Consider the following 23,306-nt stretch of genomic DNA (forward strand, 5'->3'; position numbering starts at 1 on the left):
ATAATATTAAAAATAAATATATAGTAAATATACATTAAATAATAAATATACATAAATACACATTATACATTATATATATACAATATATTATACATACAGTTTTGAGACTTCCTATGATCACTATCTGGGCAATTTTCATGCATGTTTTGTACAGGTTCCCGGGGTCAGGGGTACGCTTTTTTAGTGTGTAATATGTAGGCCTAACTTATTGACTGTGGCTCTTTTGTAGAGAGTGACCCTGTGGAGTAAGAATTAACAGGATTTTACCCACATTCTTGCTTATTTTGCAGATATGGCATGTGCTAGTACCAGTGTTTCATTGAAAACTCGGGCTCAGGATAATGTGTATCTCATTGGGTCCACTTCTGGAGATGCCATCAAAGGTGCCAAGCTCCCGACTGTGCATCAATCTCTTGTCCTGTTTTTCCATCACCTGAAGAAGGAGAATCGCACTGCCCGGGAGAGTGCAACCCTCACCATTGAAGAGGTTGTGAAGTTCTGGGAAAAAGCTCACCTACCTACAACGACGAAGCAGCACTGCATCCATCGTTTGGAGAGGCTATATGAAGAATGGAGGAGCCTCCAAAAAGGTGCAAAGCGGGGTGGTGCGACCCAAGAGAAAAAGGAAGCATCCTTCAAGGCCTCCTTGGAGAAGACGTTTGATCTTAGGCATGCAGATTCGGAGGCCATAATCACCAACCCCGAGGACAGGAAGTTTCTTCACGATCAATTCTCAGAGAGGAAGGCTTCAATGGGATCTGTAGACACTGTGTTGGAAGCAAAAACGTTCTTGTGTGTTTGAAAGATCAGCAGCCACGAGATGATTATCGTGAACTCCTAGAACTGACTGTCATCTACATGGCAGGAATCCCACCTCGTGGAATCCGGATCATGGCTCCAGGAGCAATGCACAGAGCCAGATGGATGGCAAAAGCACTATATTCACTACAGGTGTTCATGTTTCGGTCAGAGTTCCACTTGACACTTCGAGAGGCGAGAGAACTCCGAGCCTTCAACATTTTTGTCTGCCTTGTGTATGTACAGGCTTGGTTTCGGGCTCCACAAGCTATTGAGGCTCCCCTGAATGACATTAACCTCTTCAAGAAGTTGGAAAAGTTTGAACAAATCAATCAGAAGATGGCTCAGGCAGCCTTGAAGGCACTTGGCCGCCACACGTGGTACATGAGCCCAGTACTAGTGGCATTTGCATTCTTTGACACCAGAATTGACAAAGAAAGCAAGATCAATATGATTGAAGCATTGAAAAATGACGGTGAAAACCCCTCTCCAAAGAGACCAGCTATCAAACGAGGAACCGCCCTGTCAATCGCTGGCCTCATAACAAAACACACCAAGCATTTCTTCAGCATCCTAGGGACCCCAACTGATTGGATGGATAAGGATCCTGGTTCATGGGAGCAAGAAACCAGCTTTCAGGAAGCAAAGAAAGCCGCCAGTGGCTTAGTCGTGGTGAACGACAGGGCAGAAAGGGGTGTCGCATTGATACAAGACTACAATAAGCTCCTTACAAAGGATGAAGAGCAAAAGCAAGCTCTGCTCCAAGTTGTTGCTGCTCACAGGAAGATGTACCCCGATGACAAGAAGGCAACTGTGGTGAAACAGGCCCAGAAATAGGAGTTACATTTCTCATTATATTTGGGTTTTTAAATATTATGTGATATGGTGTCTCTTCATTTTATGAACTGAACATTTGGATTGTTATCATTGAATTTGAGTTTTCATAGCAATATAGTGCTATTTGTGCAGCTATTGTAACTTGTGTTTGCTAGAATACAAAGAAAGTGAGTGGAGGGTGGATTTTCATAAAACAAACTTCTGGTTTTGCTTTCGATCCATATATAGAAAAGTTTTGTAGACACCTTTAGTTTGAAGGCTGATGTGGCACCCCTAAATAAAATCAGATTGCTTTCATATTTGGTGTCTTTTCATTTTGGAACAAAAGGAACAACATAAAGCCATGTCCCAGTAAATATTTAAAAAAAATTATTTTGAGCACCACCCTAATATATATATATATATATATATGTGTGTGTGTGTGTGTGTGTGTATATATATATATACACACACACACACACACACACACACACACAACAGAATCCCCCTTTTAATAAAAAGTGACCGGTTTTCGATAAAACGATTTATTTCAAGAAATAGGTATTTTATAATTTATGTTTTCGTACATTGTGGTAAGGGATTGTAGAATTGGCTCCAGGTACACACAATCATCTTTAAACGGTCTTGTCTGGGCCCATGGATGGATGTTTCGCTGGGTTTCTGGTCTTCTGGCATTGTTTGTTTAATTGCATTTTTTTTCTTCTTGCAATTGACGAAAGAAGATAAAGTTTTTGGGCCGGGTAATCCGAGAGTATTGAAGGAGATGTCAGAGCAGCTAAGGATGATGTTAATATACAGTAGATAACATCATACGTATCTGCTCTGCCGACATGCGTCCGTGCCATTTTTGTATTATAGGCCTACCTTTATTCGTACAACGTGATCGCCACTCATTCACAAAAACTGATCCATCCAGAGTCCCAGACTTCAACTAGTTGGAAACATCCAAACTTTTCCATGCCGTCACATCTTGCAGGGTGTAAATACTTTTTGTCGACAAAGGATAATTCATGAAATCTGGATATAAATTGGTTGGAAAGTTTGTTTCACTTCTGGACCTTGTTGTATTCAGCAATTTGTGCGAGTCTGTGCTACCTATAACCCATAGTGTTGTAATATGGCTCCCTAGACAAAGTGTCCAACATATCGACATATGCAAGGTTTGATCCCTATTCTATTTGGCCATGAACGCACACAAAGGACAATACCTGACCCGATCTGAACGTGGGTGTTCATTATTTATTTTTTAACTGATGTGGAGCTCAGCTCCGGTGTGCTCCGGCTGGACTACACGCTTGACGTCAACCAACTAATGCTGGCAGTTGGGATGTCCAGTTTAACATCCATCCGAGGGACGGCACACACATTGATCAATCACCCTGCCTGTGAAATATCGGTATGACCGATTATAGTTGTGCAGGATTCAAACCCAGGCGAGACACTTTAGAGGCGAGTGTGCGTACCTCTAGGCCATCATGTCAGCCCTTGTAAGGTAATTCAAATTATTTAATTTAATTAACGTGCACCCCCTTGTGATTATTTATCTTTTTGTGTGGTAAGTTTTCATACTTTTTGTCCATCTCCTCCCCACTCTTCATTTTTGTTTTGTGATAACAGTTATTTTCTTGAGCCTCGTCTTCCTACTCCCAAATCCATCCTGGAATATACCATCCGTTCTTGATGGACAATTCGTCGCCGGAGCCTGTTACTTCACCCGACCTTGTACGTACGACTGCAGATCAAGGCTTTCTCACATTCCATTCTCATTCCAAAATGTCAGGTAAAATTGCGATTGCTTTCTGGTTTTATTTTGTAGATTGCTTCTGAGTCAGCCCCAAGCTCATCACAGCAGCTGTATTATCTTTTGGAATGCTTTCGACCACGCCTTCGTGATTTGGTGCAACCTCGACCAATGATGTGCCGTATGAACGGTCCTACTCTCAGCAGACAAGACAAACAGGAGATTGAAGCGAAGTGCGATGTCCAAATTGCTGCTGCAGATCTATTACTCGATAAGGTAGTCTGTCTGTCTTATAATGCAAATGGTGGTTCTGCCTTTTTCTGGAGATCAATACAATACTTATTTTGGCTAACACTTCATCTATAGCTATAGCGTAGAGCAGCAACGAAGGCTGGAAAGGGTGGAAATGCGAATGGTTCGGTGGATGTGCGGAGTATCGTTGAGAGAGAGGAAGACAAATGATGAATTGCGAAAGATGATGGGAATAGAGCCTGTGATGGATGCTGTGAAGAGAAACAGGTTGAGATGGTTTGGTCATGTGTTGAGGAAGGATGAAAGTGACTGGTTGAGAAGAGTGATGGAAATGAATGTAGAAGGAAGTAGAGGACGGGGAAGACCAAGAAAGACTTGGCTAAAGATGGTCGAAGAAGAAATGCGGGCAAGGGGGTTAACAAGGTGAGATGCAGAAAATAGGGCAAAATGGAGAAGATTGTCATGGGGACCGCAAGGCAAACCCCCCGCTCTAGCAGGGAAAATGGCCTTAAAATGCCTGTTGTTGGTGTTCATCTATAGCTTGTATTTCAGTATCTATTGTAATTCTGAATCTGGAGGAGGTGGGGGTGGGAGGGAAAGATAACAGGGTTTGAGGGGGTATGGTTCAAACCCCAACCGAATCGTACCAAAGATTACTGCGCACACCCTCCAAAGTTACAGAACGCCTTATAGTTACACTCACAAACCCTCACATCCCTCTCTCACACACAGCATGACGGATTCAGACGAAATCACCACCACTGCTCTCCTTACAAACGTCACACAAAACACCTTTGAAGGCTTCTACAATTGAAAACCACCAAAACGCACCATTCTCACCACATTAGACATCAGCAAAGTGTTTGACATGCTCCCAAAGCTCTTACAAACAAAATACTCAACACAAACACGCACAACAACACCAAACGCCGACAGGCCAACTACCTATCATGCAGACATTTGTAATTTTAACGGCACGTCATCACACACAATACTTTCCAAATTGAGTCCCTCAAGGCTCAGTCCTCTCCTCCACACTCTAATATGTTCATGCACAACATTCCACAACCGTTCAAGAACATACAATTGGCCTCATATGTGAATGATATGACCAGCACCTCTACTCATAGCAATATCAACACTGCCACAGCACAACTTCAACCCTTCCTCAGCACCCTTCAAACCTGGCTCACCATCAACAGACTAAAAGTAGCCCCCTCAAAATCTACAGTCACTCTTCTAACAAATTACACCATTGAACATAGCGCTGCACCACACATCACACTGTATGACATCCCCTATTCCACACACACACCAAATAAAAATACTCGGCGTCACTTTTAACACATCCATGTCATTCTCAGATCACACCACAAACTTTAAAAAAGCATGCACACCCAGGACAAACACACTTGGGGCACTCACAGGCACCAGCTTCGGACACCACAAATAAATCAACTATGCCAGTTCATTTTGGGCCTCCAATCTATCACACACATCTCAACACCCTGCAGACCATACAAAAGAAAGCCCTTCGCATCATCACAGGTTGCACATTAACAACACCCATTGAGCACCTACACACATTTCAGTAAAATTGCTAAAAATCAAAGACCACTTGGACATGAGAGGCGCAGGGTTCATTGTAATGGCAAATGCCAACTCATATCACCCATGCAACTACATATACAACCACCCACAGGCCCCTAGACACATTTAAACTACACCCCCACCATCCTTTGTAACACCCCCCACCAAACAATGGAAATTCCCAAAAACACATCCACACCCACATCACTACAAACGCAATAAACAACCTGGGCCCAAACAGTATACACAACAACACACAACATGCATTTTAAAGGCCATTTTCCCTGCTAGAGCGGGGGTTAGCCTTGCGGTCCCCATGACAATCTTCTCCATTTTGCCCTATTTTCTGCATCTCTCCTTGTTAACCCCCTTGCCCGCATTTCTTCTTCCACCATCTTTAGCCAAGTCTTTCTCGGTCTTCCCCGTCTTCTACTTCCTTCTACATTCATTTCCATCACTCTTCTCAACCAGTCACTTTCATCCTTCCTCAACACATGACCAAACCATCTCAACCTGTACCTCTTCACAGCATCAATCACAGGCTCTATTCCCATCATCTTTCGCAATTCATCATTTGTCTTCCTCTCTCTCAACGATACTCCGCACATCCGTCGAACCATTCGCATTTCCACCCTTTCCAACCTTCGTTGCTGCTCTACGTTCATTACCCATGTCTCGCTCCCATAAATCATAACACTTCTCTCACATGCAGCATACACCTTTCCCTTCAGCTTCAACGACACTCCCCTCATCATCAGCACGCCACTCAGTTCCCGAAACCTCTTCCATGCACATCTCACTCGAGCAACCGTTGCCGAGTCTTTACGTTCATTCCAAACCTCTTCCATGCACATCTCACTCGAGCAACCGTTGCCGAGTCTGATCCACCTTCTCCATTCAGCATGTCTCCGAGGTAGCAAAATGTTTTCACACCTTCCAGTTTCACGCCGTCTCCAAGATCCAACTCAACATTCCTCCATCTGCAGCTCCCTCTGTGCACACCTTACATTTGAATGTAGCTGCCACACTGGTTAATGACCCTCTCAGACCACTACATTTTTGATGAACCCACTCAGCGCTCATTGTACACTGAATGGAGTTCACTCCGACACCCTTCCTACACACAGCACAGGGCCACTTCCCAGTTCTTTCCACCTCACCACATGCTTTACCACTTGCCATCACCTTCGTCTTTCCGATATTCACCTTCAGACCTTTTGTCTCCATACATTCCTTCCACGTGTTCATCTTTTCCTTCAGTCCATCCATACTTTCCGCAATCAACACCAGATCATCTGCATACAACAACTCCCATGGGAAACCCTCCTTTACGTTCTGAGCCAGCACCTCCATCACAGCTACAAATAGTAGTGGACTTAGTACCGACCCCTGATGCACTCCCACCTTCACCTCAAACTCACCACTGTTCCCGTCCTTCGTCCTTACAGCTGTGCACGCTCTTTTGTACATTGCCATCACTACTCTGATCAACCATTCCTCCACTCCTAACTTCCTCAATGCCCATGTCAATACTTTGCGTGGAACCCGATCGAATGCTTTCTCCAGATCAACAAACCCAAGAAACAACTTCTTCCTCTTCTCCATGTACTTCTCCTGCAACTGCCTTACAATGAAAAGTGCGTCTGTCGTTCCTCTTCCTGGCATGAATCCAAACTGCATTTCGTCGATCTTCACTTTCTTCCTTATCCTCCTCTCCAACACCCTTTCCAATACCTTCATTCCATGCTCCAATAACTTTATCGCTCGGTACGAGCCACACTCCAGAGGGTCACCTTTCCCCTTGTATAGAGGGACGAGGGTACTCAGTTCCCAATCCACTAGAATGCGGCCTTCTTTCACCACCAGATTACAGATCTCTGTCATTCTCTTCACACTCCAACTTCCTGCTGCCTTCAACATATCTCCCACAACTCCCGTCGGCCCTCCCGCTTTTCTACCCTTCATTGCTTTTATCGCTTCCTCAACTTCCTTCTCAGTTATCTTCTCTGCCGGTCCTAAAACTGGGTTACTCTCTATGTTGCCATCCCATTCATTCTCTGTATTCAACAGCATTTCCATATATCTTTTCCATCTTCCTTTAATTCCATCTGGGTCGACAACGATTTGTCCCACTTCATCCTTCAAGCAACTCACCCCCATCACATCACACCTCTCTTTCGCTATCTGCTTTGCAATCCTGAATACTGCTTTCTGACCCTCTTCCGAATCCAAGCGTTCTCCGAACATTTTCCTACATGCCTCCTGCGCCTTTGCTACCTCTTTCTTTGCAGCCTTCCTGGCTGCCTTATAACTTTCATGCTCTGCTGTTTCTGCTCCCGTACCCTTCGCCTTCTGCCACTCCTTGAACTTCTTCCTCTTCTCGTCAATCCTCTTTCCAACTTCATCATCCCACCACCATGTTTCCGAGTGCCTCGGTGGTCCTTTTGTCCATCCACATACCTCACCAACGGCTCCCAACAGACTAGCTTTCATTGACATCCAACCACTTTCAAGTTCAACCACATCATCCTCGACCCTACTCAGCCTCTCTTTTAATGCCTCCCTTACTGTCACCTCTTTCAACCTCCACACCTTCATTCTCGGTTGGTACTGCACCCTCCTCGCTCTCCTCGCACCTTTCACCCTTACGTCGCAGACAACCAAGTGGTGCTGTGAAACAGCCTTCTCCCCCGGGATCACCTTTGTGTCCCGGAGGTGCCCCCTATCTCGCCTACGCACCATCAGGTAGTCAACGGTTGTCGTCGACCCACCTGACGTGTATGTAACAAGCTTATTATCCTCTTTCTGGAACTGAGTATTACAAATCAACAAATCAGCTCCATCAGCAAACTCCAAAATCCTTTCACCTTCTCCATTTCTCACACCATATCCGTAACCCCCATGAACTCCGTCAAAACCATCCATACTCCTTCCCACATGTCCATTTAGGTCTCCTCCTACCACAACAACTTCCTCATCTTTCACGTTTTCCATCAGCTTCTCTATCGCACACCAGAACTTGTCCTTCTCTTCATCGCTTCGACCAACCTGCGGAGCATATCCCGAGATGACGTTCACCCAAGAGCTTTCCAATCATCATTTTCACCATCATCAACCTATCACTCACTCTAGTCACACTCACCACACTGTCTACAAACTCCTCAGAAAACAGGACACCAACACCATTCACTCCCTCCAGGCACCCTTGCCACACAAACTTGTATTTCTGTCCCTGCCTACCCTTCACATTCTCACACCACTTCCCTTCCATCTCGTCTCTTGCACACAACATACGTCTACTCTTCTTCTGACCAATACTTCCACCACTTCTCCTGATCTCCCTGTCATTGTCCCTACATTCCATGTCCCAAACCTCAGAAACCGATCTCCACTTCGGGCTGTACCCTGCCCATATGTAGTTGTAATTGTCATGGTTCTCTTTTTGAGGCAATGTTTTTATGGCCGGATGCCCTTCCTGACGCCAACCCTCTTAGTCGCCTCTTACGACACGCAGGGAAACGGTTTACCTATTCTTATCCAGGGTACACACTGGGAAACGTTTAAAACATGGAAATTCTGGGTGGTGGGGGGGGGGGGGGGGGGGTGGATACGGCAAACAGTATCTTGGGCACAAAACCCCCACCCATCGATGACACAGAGAAACTACTCCCCCTCCCCAGGTATACCAATCGTGTTCACCTTTCACGCCTTTACTGTGGACACCACCCATAACTTTTACACTACAAACATAGGCTCGACTACACCACTGACAACACCTGCAACCGCTGCCAGGCTGCTCCACACACAATAAAACATATCATGCAAGACTGTGCTGTCCTGGCTTCACGTAGGCAAGAGCACAACATCTCAGATGTGAAGTATCTCTGGGTCACTCCTGTGAGATTGATCGGCTATCTCCATGTCGCTGGGGTGTTCAACCATAACTGACTGGGGCAACACAACAACAACAAGAAGAAAGAGCAATCAGAGATTTCAGACCTTTGCCAGGACGTGTTTTAAGTGTTTTTAAGGCATTTGTGTTAAAACAAATATGGCGGACGAACCACGTGACCGTTGACATCGGTCCCTCCCCCCCCCCGCCCCCTCCCCCCCGACCAATTTATCCTTGGATGCCGCTCAATAAATTTCGTCTTGATTGGATAAAGTTTTGTACTTGTCGAATTATGACGTCATAATGGAGGCAGCTGTGACGTCATCATTATCGTGTTATTCCACATGGAGAGTTTTTCACAATGAGCCATGTCAATTTTTTGATACAGCGCTTTCAGAGATCTAGAGGTGCAAAGTTTTTCGGTTTTTCCAAGATGGCGCCCGTACCAAGTGACCTATGCCGTCATAATTATCATTAAAATATTCTTCAGGAGGAGGAGCTCCTCTTGTGAAAAATTGTCAATCGGACCAACAGAAACAAACAAACAAACAAACAAACAGACAAACAAACAAACAAACGGACTCAAATGCAATACCCTCTTCTTTGGCGAGGTTAACAACAACAACAACCTCCACCTATTACATTGTTTCTTATGGGATGATTAATTTTGCTTCACGCGTTTTCAGCTAACGCGTTAAATTATTGTAACACAACTGCCGCGTTGAAGGAGGAACACCCGTATCCTTCATTTTTACTTCTACACTACAGAGCTACAACTACCAAGTACAACAAAATTCAAATGGGAAATGACATGGCTTTAAATATCTTGTTGAAATATAATTAAAATGGTTGCTATTTGCAGTATTAACAGGATATATTTGAACTTTTAAAATGTATGCAGGTGGAAACTGCAGCTAGAGAAGGCAAGCAAGGATGTTTGGCAGAGTTACTAACAGCTCTACAGCTGACAGGCCAGGAAACTGCTGCTGGGATGTTGGATGCATCTCGGGGACCATTGAGCATTGAAATAGAACAAGAAGTTGACATGCAGGTGAGTGTGCCATTGTATTCATTGAAATGCAACAGTTGTCATATAAATGCTGTCCTATTCTGACTTTCATACCTGCACAGTGCACATGCTAACGGTGGAATACAGACTTAACTAGAATGGCACTCGGTAGAGTGCATACCTCGGATAGAGTACATACCTCCACCAGGCTGAAAGGTTTATGTTTTGTATCCCACTGATAGGCCGGATCTGGATTCGGACCTGAACCAAAATCTAATCAGCTTGTTCTTGTTGTCTACCCAACTCATCCACCTAGTTTAGTCATAACTCGTCCACAGCTTTATAAAATATCATGAACTATAAATCGCTTTTCGACCGATCGCTCAATGCTAAAGAATCACTTTAAAATAAAATAATTGTCATATCCGAATCCATAATTAGATGTTCAACAAAATTGAATCGATTCGTCCTTGTCACACCCCCAACCTGTCCCCCAAGTTTCGTCCAAATCCGTCCTTAACTTTTTGAAATATCGTGCTGTATATCGGTTTTAGCCCAATCACTCAATGGTGAAGAATCACTTAAAAAATTCTCTGATCCGGATCCGGATTCAAATCGTCACCAAAATTGAATCGAGTCTTACTTGTCACACACCCAACATCTCCACCAAGTTTCTTCCAAATCCGTCCACAACATTTTGAGATATCCTGCTATATGTCGGTTTTGGCCCTATCTCCCAATAGTGAAGAATCGCTTAAAAAAATTATACTAACCGGATCCGCATCTTCACCAAAATCTAATCATTTTGTCATTGTCACATATCCAACCACTCCCGCAAATTTAGTCCGAATCTGTCCACAACTTTTGAGATATCTCTTTCACAGACAGACAGACAAACAGACAGGGGTGAAAACATAACCTCCATCCACCTTCAGTGGCGAAGGTAACAACAAACATTAACAGGAAAATCAATACCCTCCCATACAAATCCATGGATACATCCACCCAAATAAATTATTTATTTTCATTCCAACATTTATCAAGGACGTACTTGGCACAATGGTGGATGCACAGTCTGTGTCTGCTTTTGGAGGTAAGCTTTGATAAGTAGTTGGCCCATGATACGACGTGGCTGATTGTGAGGCCCAGACGTTCATGAGACTGAACCTTTTCCATTTATTTATCATGGAAATGGATTTCCATAGTTTCTATCAGAAGGGACATTCCATAGTTTGTGAAAAATTCCAAACAATAGAAAAGAAGGGACATTCAAAAAAATCTTGTGTGCATGCTGGACTACCCTTGCGTTCTTATGAGGAACCAAGTAATGCTCTAGAAAAGTTAATATAAAGGGGCGCCCTACATCTGGCAAATAAAATACATTTACTTCTTCATGCAGCTGTATGAATCAAATTGGCGCCCCTTTATATGAACTTTTCTAGAGCATTACTTGGTTCCTCCTCAGTACACAAGGGTAGTCCAGCATGCACACGATATTTTTTGAATGTCCCTTTTTTTCTATATTTGCCACATGGCACATACCATATAAAAGGGCCTTTTCTTTTCCCCTGGCATTTTCCCCAATAATTACTACCGGAGTGGAAATTTTTCTATGTCCAACTTTTTGGGGATCGCCGCCCCTATGAGCCAAGCAAAAATAGGACTTTTATACATGTTTTTAGGTTTTAATCAATATGCTGTCCCCCACTCCTCCAAAAGGTGTGGGGAGGACATGTCTCCCATCCCACACTGATCAACGTCCATCATTAACAGATGTGTATAACTAAATTCACGATCGAGACACTCAAATCACCCAGAGACCAAATTATTTTTAATTTGTATACAGTCACGCGAAAAAGTAAGTACACCCCATGTAAAGTTTTGACTTTTTCAACATATTTCAACATACAGCTATTTGATCTTCGTTTCAACAATATTGAGAGATAAAGGTGATATAATATAACAGATATGAAACATTTACATTTTGTAGTCCATTGTATAATTGAAATAAGCATAAATGCAAATTTCGCATGTGGAAAAAGTAAGTACACCCCTACATTTATCACTACTTCAAATACCTAAAATTAGAATCAGGTGCACCAGCTCAGGTGCAAATGATTAGAACATCGTTAGAGAGGATCTTGGAGGAACCTGTCTTATTTAAACCTTAGACATTTAGTTTGGTTTGCTCTTTGTTGTTTAAGTGTGCGGCGTCACCATGCCTCGATCAAAAGAGCTCTCTGAGGCCTTCAGAAAGAAGGTTATAGATGCCTACGAGTCTGGGAAGGGATTTAAAAAGATCTCCAAACAATTTGAAATCAATCATTTGACTGTCCGGAAGATCATCTACAAGTGGAGAAGATTCCAAACAACTGCCAACTTGTTCAGGCCAGGCCGCCCCAGCAAGTTCAGCCCGAGAGCAGACCGCAAGATGCTGAAAGAAGTCTCTAAGAACCCCAGAATGTCATCACGGGACCTACAGGTAGCTCTTGCCACTGTTGATGTCAAAGTGCACGAGTCTACCATTAGAAAGAGGCTGCACAAATTTGATTTGTGAAAAAATTGTGTACAAATTTTGAAATTTCAACCTCTGTAGTGTGCCAGGAGGAAACCTTTGCTGTCCAGAAAGAACATCAGGGCAAGACTAAAGTTTGCCAATGAACACCTGGGCAAAGACCAGCACTTCTGGAACAATGTGCTCTGGACAAATGAGTCAAAGGTAGAGCTATTTGGCCACAGTACCAGAAGACATGTTTGGCGAAAACCAAAGACAGCATTTGACCACAAGAACCTGATACCAACTGTAAAGCATGGTGGTGGAAATATTATGGTTTGGGGCAGCTTTGCTGCATCAGGGCCTGGGCAGCTCACCATCATAGAATGCACTATGAATTCTTAATTGTACCAAAGGGTGCTTGAGGATAATGTGAGGCCATCTGTCGGAAAGTTGAAGCTCAACCGAAGGTGGACCTTGTGTTACGGATTCGTTACTTCTGTTGTGGTGGTTTGCATCCACTGTAAATATTTCTGATTCTATGTACTATTATTAACCCTGGTGTTGGGCTAGCGGCTAGGGTGCCGGCTTAAGATCCTTGGATCCTGGGTTCGAATCCCGGTCAATCGCTGAATTAACGCCAGGGGGGTTGACTCAGCCTGTCATCCTTCCGAGGTCGGCTAATTGAGTACCAGTTCACTGGTAATTCCCCGTTTGTCGTTAAAGGCGGCAAAAAGGGTTGGCGTCAGGAAGGGCATCCGGCCGTAAAACATTGCTTCAAAAAGGGGACCAAAAAAACAACAACAACCATGGTTCCCGAAAAAGGCCAACCCCCGCTTTGCGGGGAAAAATGGCCTCTAAAGGTGTTTTTTTTTTTTTTTTATGTACTATTATTGTGTTCAAAAGGTTTATTGTTCATGAACTGTTTTCAAAAGGTAAAAAGTTAATGTTAAAAGAAACAGGAAACTGGATCGGGAACCGGACGATGAAGAGGAAAAGAGGGCGGAGCGAGTGAGTCGGACAAGAAGGAGCCGAGCTACTTGCGGTCTGGAGCGAACGTTGGCGAGCAAGAGTCACTGGCGAACTTTCGGGTTTCCGGGAAAGGGATTCCTGCGACAGAGTTGTCATCGCTGTGACCGATCAACCTGCGTGTCAGGTTTTCGGCGGTGGATTCCGAGGAGAATTATCAACGGGCTGTTACATCTCAAGAGTGGGTCGTCGGCCATTTTGACTCGTGCGGGACTTGTGCTTCGCTCGCGGTTTCGTCTCTTTTCGACCATTTTCACCGCATTCAGACGTCGATCTGGGGCGTGTGTGTGACGTGGCTTTTTGAAGGTTACTTCGTCCATACCCGAGGGTGTGATCTCTCAGTCGCCTGTAGGGCGCCTTTGGATTTTCCAGTCGCATTGAGGGCGCCTTTGTACAGCTTCGGCGGTGTGACTGTACTTGCCATCCGCGCGGGATTCTTGTCTCGATTGGACATCGTTCTGGCGATCGCTGGAGTGAAGCAACTTTGGGCTTGAAGCCGGGAATAAGAGACATTGGGGATGTTCTTGTTTCATTCACTTGGAGCACAGTGAGTTCTATATTACAAAATTGATGGTACCATCATAGGACATATTGATTGTACTATTGAATTTGATTATTGTTGTACTGTTATTCTTGTGTGATCTTAATACAATATTTGTTTGTGAGTAACAATTGGGGTGGCTTCTCCATTGATCTTTGACATACAGAATAACACATTTTTCTGCCGTGACTCCTCTCGGGGCTCGGAGGTACACGGTGACCAGGGGGTCGGGGAGGAGCACTTAACAGAAATTGGGGGCTCGTCCAATTGGCTCGGGGGCTCGAAATTGGGATCCTCGTCTGGGATTAAATTCCCTGATAACATTCGTCCAGGATAGAATTCCCTAACATTCCCAAAATTCCCAAATTTGGATTTTCTTTCCTAACATTCCCAAAATTTTCAAAAAAATTGGGACATTTTTTGTGTGAAGGTTAACAGGTGTTAACTGATAGTCACCATGGTGTTTGACGCAGAACAGTTTGTGGCGTCCCCTAATGAGGCACAGTTCCAAGCGTTAAAAAAAATCGGAACTCTTGATATTGGCCAGACATTTTAACTTGGCGGTCCGAGTTAATATGAAGAAAGCAGAGATGCAGACATTGGTGGTACAATCTCTGGTGGGACAAGGAACATGGACAGAGGTAGTCTTGGATTGGTTACCCGAGGAAAAAGAAAATGTGGAGCTCTGGAAAATGGAGAGGCAACTGCAGAGCCAGGAAAGGGTAAAAGCAGAGGAAAGCAGAGGAGAGAAGAGCAGAGGAAAGGAGAGCTGAAGAAGAAAGAAGAGCAGGGGAAAGAGCAGAGGAAAGGAGAGCTGCAAGGGAACTCGAAGAAAGAAGAGAAAAGGAAAGAGCAGAGGAAAGGAGAGCCGAAAGGGAGTTAAAGGAACGTGACATGGAGTATCAGAAGGAAGTTAAACTCAAGGAGTTGGAATTAATAGGAGAACGGGGAGAGGTAGCATCCATGCCGGCTGGTTCGACAACTAGTCAGAACACCTGGGATGTTGGTGGACATGTGAGGCTGGTTCCACCCTTCAATGAAAAGGAGGTAGCCAAGTTTTTTTTACACTTTGAGAAAGTGGCGCAAATGCTAAAATGGCCTGTGGGGTCGTGGACTATGTTAGTGCAAAGTGTTTTGGTGGGTAAAGCTCAAGATATATTTTCGGCTTTACCGATTGACAAATGTACAGATTATGAGGAAGTGAAGAAAGCCATTCTCAAAGCCTATGAATTGGTCCCTGAAGCTTACCGGCAAAAATTCCAGAATGCCAGGAAGAGGGAGAGAGACCCATGTGGAGTTTGCCAGAATGAAGGAAACCATGTTTGATCGGTGGTGTGATTCGAAAGGGATTGGGAAAGACTTCAACCTGTTGTGACAATTGATCTTGGTGGAGGAATTCAAACAGTGTGTCCACGAGGACATTAAAGTACATCTGGAGGAAAAGAAGGTACCAGAGTTGTATGAGGCAGCAACCGTGGCAGATGACTCTGCCTTGACACCCAGGATGGGGTTCCACAAACCTAACTTCCCGCCTCGAGTTCGCCAGGGGAGTTATGGTACATCCGGTGCGGAGAACGAAGATTCATGGGGGCGGCCTAGAGATGACTATGAGGACAAATCTGATACCGCGACTTTTAGGGATCAGAAGACTACAGTTCCAAGACAGACTTATCTTCCGGGGGGCTCGAGGCAGACCACGAGTTTTTCCTCCGGGCCTACTTGCGCTTTTTGCAAGAAACCTGGACATTTGATGTCCCAATGTTATGCCCTGGAAAGGAAAAATCAGGCGCGGAGTCAGACTAGTACAACTCCGAATGCATTGGCAAATGCGAGAAATCGTCCATAGAGGACAGTGCCTTGTGAAGGTTCCCATGCCCAAGTTACGGCATCACAGAACGACCTTGTTGAAGAGGGTTACAAACCTTTTATTTCAGAGGGGTTTGTGTCACTGTATGGAGACTTGACTAACCAGAGACCTGTTATTGTATTGAGGGACACAGGAGCACATCAATATTTGATGCTTGAGGGCATTTTGCCATTGTCAGAGAAGACGGCAACTGGTGTTAGTGTTCTTTTACAGGGGGTTGGTGGCTGTGTTAAAGCTCCACTTCATGTCATCCATTTAAAGTCTGATTTGGTGTCAGGGCCGGTCACCGTAGGGTTACAAGCCACTCTACCTGTAGAGGGAATATCTTTTGTTATCGGGAATGATTTGGCCGGTGCTAAAGTTTCTGGTAACCCGATGTTTGTTGAAAAGCCTAGCATGGAAAATAACACTGCACAGTTAGAGCAGAAGATTCCGGGTATCTTTCCATCCTGTGCCGCGACTCGTGCTATGGGTAGGAAGCGCTCTGAAGAGAAGAGGAAGGTACTGACGTCACGCGTTGCACAGGCACGTCTTTTCAAGTACCCAAAAACTAAGTGTCAGCACACACAAGTCATGGATGGAGGCAATGTTGGCAAGCTCTTTGTAGGTGGACTGAACTTCAAAACAAGGTAAGTTGTTCTGGACTCTATCTTTGGCAAATATGGACCACTCTTGGAAGTGCGGCTGATAAAAGACAGGGAGACGCAAAAGTCAAGAGGGTTTGGCTTTGTCACGTTTGAAAACACAAAGGATGCCAAAGATGCAGAAAAGGATTTGAATGGCAAGGATTTGGATGGTCGGACCTTAATAGTAGAGAAGGCAGGCCATGGGCGTCGAGGGGGCTAAAGAGGAGGAAAACGTGGAGGTAGTTTCAGGGGTGGCTATGGCTCCCGGGGTGGAAGTAGTAGTTTTGGAGGTGGCCGCATTTGAGATTACTATGGAGGCTCCCAGAGTCACGGCAGCTCCCGAAGGGATGAGTATCAGGGTAGTGGCCGAGAAGGAGACCGCTATTCACGTGACTACAGCGACAAGTGCTCCAACCGTGATTATTATGAAAGTTAGGAAGAGTTTGAAGCACTGAATGCTGCGGAGCAGCCGAGCCAAGATTCCTACACGGATTAACCGTGAACTCCACGTTCCTAAAGGCGTCCATGTCGTGAATACTTCCAGGCCTCTCCACCCAATCACCATGAAACCTGGCTCTCAGCTCGGCCTCTCTAAAAAAGTGCTATAGATTTGCTTGACTTTGGATTTTTGATCACAACCCCCTTAACCTTCATTCAAAAAATGAAAAATAAAAATCAGAGGTTGATGAGATGGAGTTTGGCTTTGCAGGAGTTCAACTTGGAAATTGAGCATGTAAAGGGCAGGGACAATGTCGTTGCGGATGCTTTGTCCAGAGTGAACTAACTTTGGAAATCTCTGTAGGTTGCTTGAAGTTTTGTTGCTTTATTTTTGGGAAATATTGATTGTCGTTGCTCACGGGAATTGATGATTTGGGTGTGAGTTTACTTTTGTTTGTTGGGAGAGTTTTGCCTACAAAGAAAGTTTTCACTTTGTTCAAACTTTCCTTCTTGAGGGGGGGGAAGTGTTACGGATTTGTCACTTCCATTGTGGTGGTTGGCATCCACTGTAAATATTTCTGATTCTATGTACTATTATTGTGTTCAAAAGGTTTATTGTTCATTAACTGTTTTCAAAAGGTAAAAAGTTAATGTTAAAAGAAACAGGAAACCGGATCGGGAACCGGACGACGAAGAGGAAGAAGAGGAAAAGAGGGCGGAGCGAGTGAGTCGGACAAGAAGGAGCCGAGCTTCTTGCGGTCTGGAGCGAACGTTGGCGAGCAAGAGTCACTAGCGAACTTTCGGGTTTCCGGGAAAGGGATTCGTGCGACAGAGTTGTCATCGCTGTGACCGATCAACCTGCGTGTCAGGTTTTTGGCGGTGGATTCCAAGGAGAATTATCGCCGGGCCGTTACGTCTCAAGAGCGGGTCGTCAGCCATTTTGACTCACGCAGGACTTGTGCTTCGCTCGTGGTTTCGTCTCTTTTCGACCATTTTCACTGCATTCAGACGTCGATCTGGGGCGTGTGTGTGACGTGGCTTTTTGAAGGTTACTTCGTCCATACCCGAGGGTGTGATCTCTCAGTCGCCTGTAGGGTGCCTTTGGATTTCCCAGTCGCCTTGAGGGCGTCTTTGTACAGCTTCGGCGGTGTGACTGCACTTGCCCATCCGCACGGGATTCTGGTCTCGATTGGACATCGTTCTGGCGATCGCTGGAGTGAAGCAACTTTGGGCTTGAAGCCGGGAATAAGAGACATTGGGGATGTTCTTGTTTCACTCACTTGGAGCACAGTGAGTTCTATATTACAAAACTGATGGTACCATCATAGGACATATTGATTGTACTATTGAATACTATTATTGTTGTACTGTTATTCTTGTGTGATCTTAATACAATATTTGTTTGTGATTAACAATTGGGGTGGCTTCTCCATTGATCTTTGACATACAGAATAACACATTTTTTTCTGCCTTGACTCCTCTCGGGGCTCGGAGGTACACCGTGACCAGGGGGTCGGGGAGGAGCACGTAACACTTGCAACATGACAATGACCGTAAACATACTAGTAAATCCACCAAGGAATGGCTGAAAAGAAAGAAATGGAGGGTTCTGGAATAGCCAAGTCAAAGCCCGGATCTAAATCCCATTGAGATGTTGTGGGGGGATTTGAAACGAGCTGTGCATGCAAGAAACGCCTCAAACATCGCACAGCTGAAAGAATTCTGCATGGAGGAGTGGGCAAAAATTTCTCTCAGTCGATGTCAGAGACTGGTAGACAGTTATAAGAAACGCCTACTTGAGGTTGTTTCTGCCAAAGGGGGCAATACCACCTATTAGAGCCAAGGGTGTACTTACTTTTTCCACAGAAGGAAATGGCATCTCTGTTAATTTTTTGTTGAATAAATTATTGCAAAGTCAATTTTTCATTGTTATTTGTTCAATTAGATCACCTTTATCTATAGATACTGTTTAAATGAAGATCAAATATTGATATGTCCACATATGTTAAAAAGATTTTAAAAAACATTTCATGGGGTGTACTTACTTTTTCACATGACTGTACATCGTCTAGACTCGTGGAAGGTAACCAAACCATCCCTAATCCTTTGGGCGAAATCACTAAAATTTGTTGTCCAGATAATCCTCCTCTTTGTCTTCATTTTGATGTCTTGCCTACATTTCATTTGTGCTTGTTTTCCATTTTTAACTTTTTCATCTCTCCCTCTCTTCCATTTTTTTTCCTTCCATGGAAAGTGCATCTAACTTGTGACTCTGCTTGGTATGATGTGCAGGTGCAATTGATTGAACTCATGACCCCTGAAATAATGTCAACAATAAAGGTTGATGAAACATGCCTGTATATAAATGAAGGCAAACGCCTATTACTACCAGAAGAAGAACAGCAGGTGAGATGAATTTCTGAAAGTGATCTTGATTTGTACATTTTGTTGCCATAGGAACTTGATCTATTTATATACTGGGAATATGCAATGAACTGAGAAAGAATGAATTAACAAAGCAAAGTGATCATAATTATTCATTTTTACAACACAATCAATTTGGACACAGGAGGGGGTCATTTGGCACAACATGCCTGAGCTTTATCTCCTGCACCCCTTAATATTGTCGCGTCTACCCTGTAGTAAAGATCTCAGGGTGACAGATGACCAAAACGAGCTTTAACTCCGAGGCGTTTACCCAAAACTATAGCTGTGTTATCTCTTCAGCATGAGAGGGAAACGGAGTTCCCTGGTCTTATTTGCACGGACGGACGCGACACCGGGGGTTATCCGATCCCCAGACAAATAAACACGCAAGACAGGCACGACAAAGAAATGCAATAAGTAATGGGTTTAATGAAAATAAATGCCAGGATAACAAAAGGAATGTGCAGTAAAATCTGATTCCTAAATGAGGATCCTACAAACAACAACAACAACAACAGGCATTTTAACGCCATTATCTCTGCAAGAGCGGGGGTTAACCTTGCGGTCCCCATGACAATCTTCTTCATTTTGCCCTATTTTATGCATCTCCCCTTGTTAACCCCATTGCCCGCATTTCTTCTTCGACCATCTTTAGCCAAGTCTTTCTCGGTCTTCCCCGTCCTCTACTTCCTTCTACATTCATTTCCATCACTCTTCTCAACCAGTCACTTTCATCCTTCCTCAACACATGACCAAACCATCTCAAACTGTTTCTCTTCACAGCATCCATCACAGGCTCTATTCCCATCATCTTTCGCAATTCATCATTTGTCTTCCTCTCTCTCAACGATACTCCACACATCCACCGAACCATTTGCATTTCCACCCTTTCCAGCCTTCGTTGCAGCTCTACGTTCATTACCCATGTCTCGCTCCCATAAATCATAACACTTCTCACACATGCAGCATACACCTTTCCCTTCAGCTTCAACGACACTCCCCTCCTCGTCAGCACACCACTCAGTTCCCGAAACTTCTTCCATGCACATCTCACTCTAGCAACCGTTGCCGAGTCTGATCCACCTTCTCCATTCAGCATGTCTCATTCAGCATTCATAAATGAGGATCCTCCATCAGACACAATTACAACACAATGGGAAAACGAAAGTAAAAATAAATGTGGTGTGGTGCATTGGCTGGTACTCACCTTTGGTCTCCACGGCGGTTTCGGGCTGTCACAGGTCCCGCGTCCCTGCACGGGAAAACACGCGATGGCGCGAAGTCGGGTCCTTCTCGTTTGGCTGCACCGAGCTCCGACCGTCCCGAACTTCCCAGGCGCGCACGACACGAAACGCAGCCGTCACGAGCCACCACCAAGAGAGAGAGGGATGCATCTGACTTCACCAACGCCTGAAAGAGAGAGAGTGAATGCGAATTGGTCTGCCTTTTACCATGCAAGGATCAGAGAAAGAGAATGTGACTGCTCGTACCCAGAGCCCGGACCAAGAGAGCCAGAGAAAATGGCGGTGCGCCGCCTTTTTGCTCCGACTGTCTCGAACGTTCTCTCTGGCGTCGCCCGCACTCCAACCGCTGAGCACCGTCGAATCATCTCAACCAATTGTCCTTCGGGGCGTGGCCTCACGGCCACACTTGGTGCCCATCGAGAAGATTCGGCTGGGTGGTGTCGTAGTATCTGGGTACCGTCGGCGATTATGTTATTTTAAACATGGGCCGGTCGCATGGCCAGCCGAGTGTGCTTTATAAGAATGAAGTGAAAAATCACAAGGGCAATTACACTGGGAATTTATCCATCGGCCCTAACTAATTAGCATAGCTCCACCCCTCGCATGGAGACACATAACGCTTACACGGACATCAGACCCTGACTTAAATATATGAAGGTTTCTTCTTTGCAACATTCGGAGCACACTACTCTATACAATTCTACCTCAACTAAGGTATTTCATTACCTACCTCCACACACGTAACAATATGTACTTTTCATTTGAAAAATATGCAGCACAGTTGGTAAAAAAAATTTTTTTAGAAAGTCACAAAACTCTAAATATGGTTGTCTGTTGCTTTTTTGTTCTTGATTCGTGGACGTTCTTGTCTGTATATCAATCCGTTTATTTCCTTTATATCACATGTGTAGGGTTTTCATATGTTAGTATCATTAGTATTGTGGCCTTGCTGTTTGCAATTAACTCATCTGACATACAGACAAGAAAGAAATACAATTTCTACTTTTCTATTACCCTCACAATGGATACTCTTTCTTTACCACATGTCTCTCTGATTTATTCATATTCTTCACACCAAGACCCCTGTAAAAGCATCTTACAAGTATCCTACATTTGCTACCATCCATAATCTCTCTCCACACAGAATCCTGTATTAATATGTATGTGGGAAAATTACACGCCCAGACCGGGAATCGAACCCAGGCCATCTCCATCTGAATCTGTTCATATATGTAATTATAATCCTGTATATTAACTTCCATCTGGCCTCCAAAGCCAGTCGCCAACTGGGCATCCTCCGTCGTGCGAAGTCCTTCCTTGGCTACCTCCACACACGTAACAATATGTACTTTTCATTGTGGTGTGGTGCATTGGCTGGTACTCACCTTTGGTCTCCATGGCGGTTTCGGGCTGTCACAGGTCCCGCGTCCCTGCACGGGAAAACACGCGATGGCGCGAAGTCGGGTCCTTCTCATACTAACATGTATGAGACCTCACCCTGGTGTTGGGCTAGCGGCTAGGGTGCCGGCTTAGGATCCTAGGATCCTGGGTTCGAATCCCGGTCGATCGCTGAATTAGCCAGGGGGGTTGACTCAGCCTGTCATCCTTCCGAGGTCGGCTAATTGAGTACCAGTTTACTGGTAATTCCCTGTTTGTCGTAAAAGGCGGCAAAAAGGGTTGGCGGCAGGAAGGGCATCCGGCCGTAAAACATTGCTTCAAAAAGGGGACTAAAAAAACAACAACAACCACGGTTCCCGAAAAAGGCCAACCCCCGTTTTGCGGGGAAAAATGGCCTCTAAAGGTGGTTTATATATATATATATATATTAACTTCCATCGTATGTCACGTTTTTCTCTGACAGAACTGTCTTTTTACCGAGATTGCTACACCTTTTCATTTCTCTCTGTTCAATCACAGCTGGGACATTTTGTAGTCTTGTCGTCCTGTCTTCCACTTCCTCTCCTCATTGAACCATTGTCTCTCTTATTGGTATATCATACTCCTCATAATCTACTATCGCTTCTAACTCCTGCATCTTTTTATTTAAACTTTGGCTGTTGGTGTGGATTATTTTCAACTTTTCCTTTCCTGGAATTATCTTTATAGTCAGGTTCACTATGTTTTTTCGTTCAAAATTTTGGTAGATTAGCAAAACTATACATTTCTGGAATACTCAGAGCATGAGGAATCCAAAAATTAATGTTTGCATTTGCATAGACACCTTTGTGAAAATGACCCTCAGGACAGTGATGAAGATCTGTAAAAGCATATTCCTGAACGGTGTAGACCTAGTAGATCCTGTGTATAGGACTTATAGTTCAATCTGATACTAACAAGGCTGCTTTCTTGCTTTATAAACCCATACTTATAACGTCAAAGGACTTGCAATATCATGTATTATGTAATACAGTTATATCACAAATATAAAGACAATGGTTTTCAATTTCCTTTGTTTGTTGCTTTTCTATAATCCTGAGCACTATTTTGATGCCTTTATTGGATTCCTTAACCCAGAAAACAT

At 44.3% G+C, this 23,306-nt stretch overlaps 1 protein-coding gene across 1 annotated transcript in view; it reads left to right on the forward strand.

Annotated features, from left to right (window-relative positions):
- Positions 1–23,306, forward strand: part of LOC144888192 (interferon-induced helicase C domain-containing protein 1-like) — a 70,164-nt gene that overhangs the window by 1,602 nt on the left and 45,256 nt on the right. Inside the window, exons 2-5 of the mRNA XM_078782712.1 lie at positions 3,253–3,357; positions 3,452–3,652; positions 10,012–10,161; positions 19,407–19,520. Coding sequence (XP_078638838.1) covers positions 3,316–3,357; positions 3,452–3,652; positions 10,012–10,161; positions 19,407–19,520 — 507 coding nt within the window. The 5' untranslated portion in view covers positions 3,253–3,315. The remainder of the gene's footprint in view (positions 1–3,252; positions 3,358–3,451; positions 3,653–10,011; positions 10,162–19,406; positions 19,521–23,306) is intronic.

The sequence above is a fragment of the Myxine glutinosa genome, chromosome 7 (genome assembly GCF_964187855.1).
Source record: "Myxine glutinosa chromosome 7, kmMyxGlut1.1, whole genome shotgun sequence".
Taxonomy (NCBI): domain Eukaryota; kingdom Metazoa; phylum Chordata; class Myxini; order Myxiniformes; family Myxinidae; genus Myxine; species Myxine glutinosa.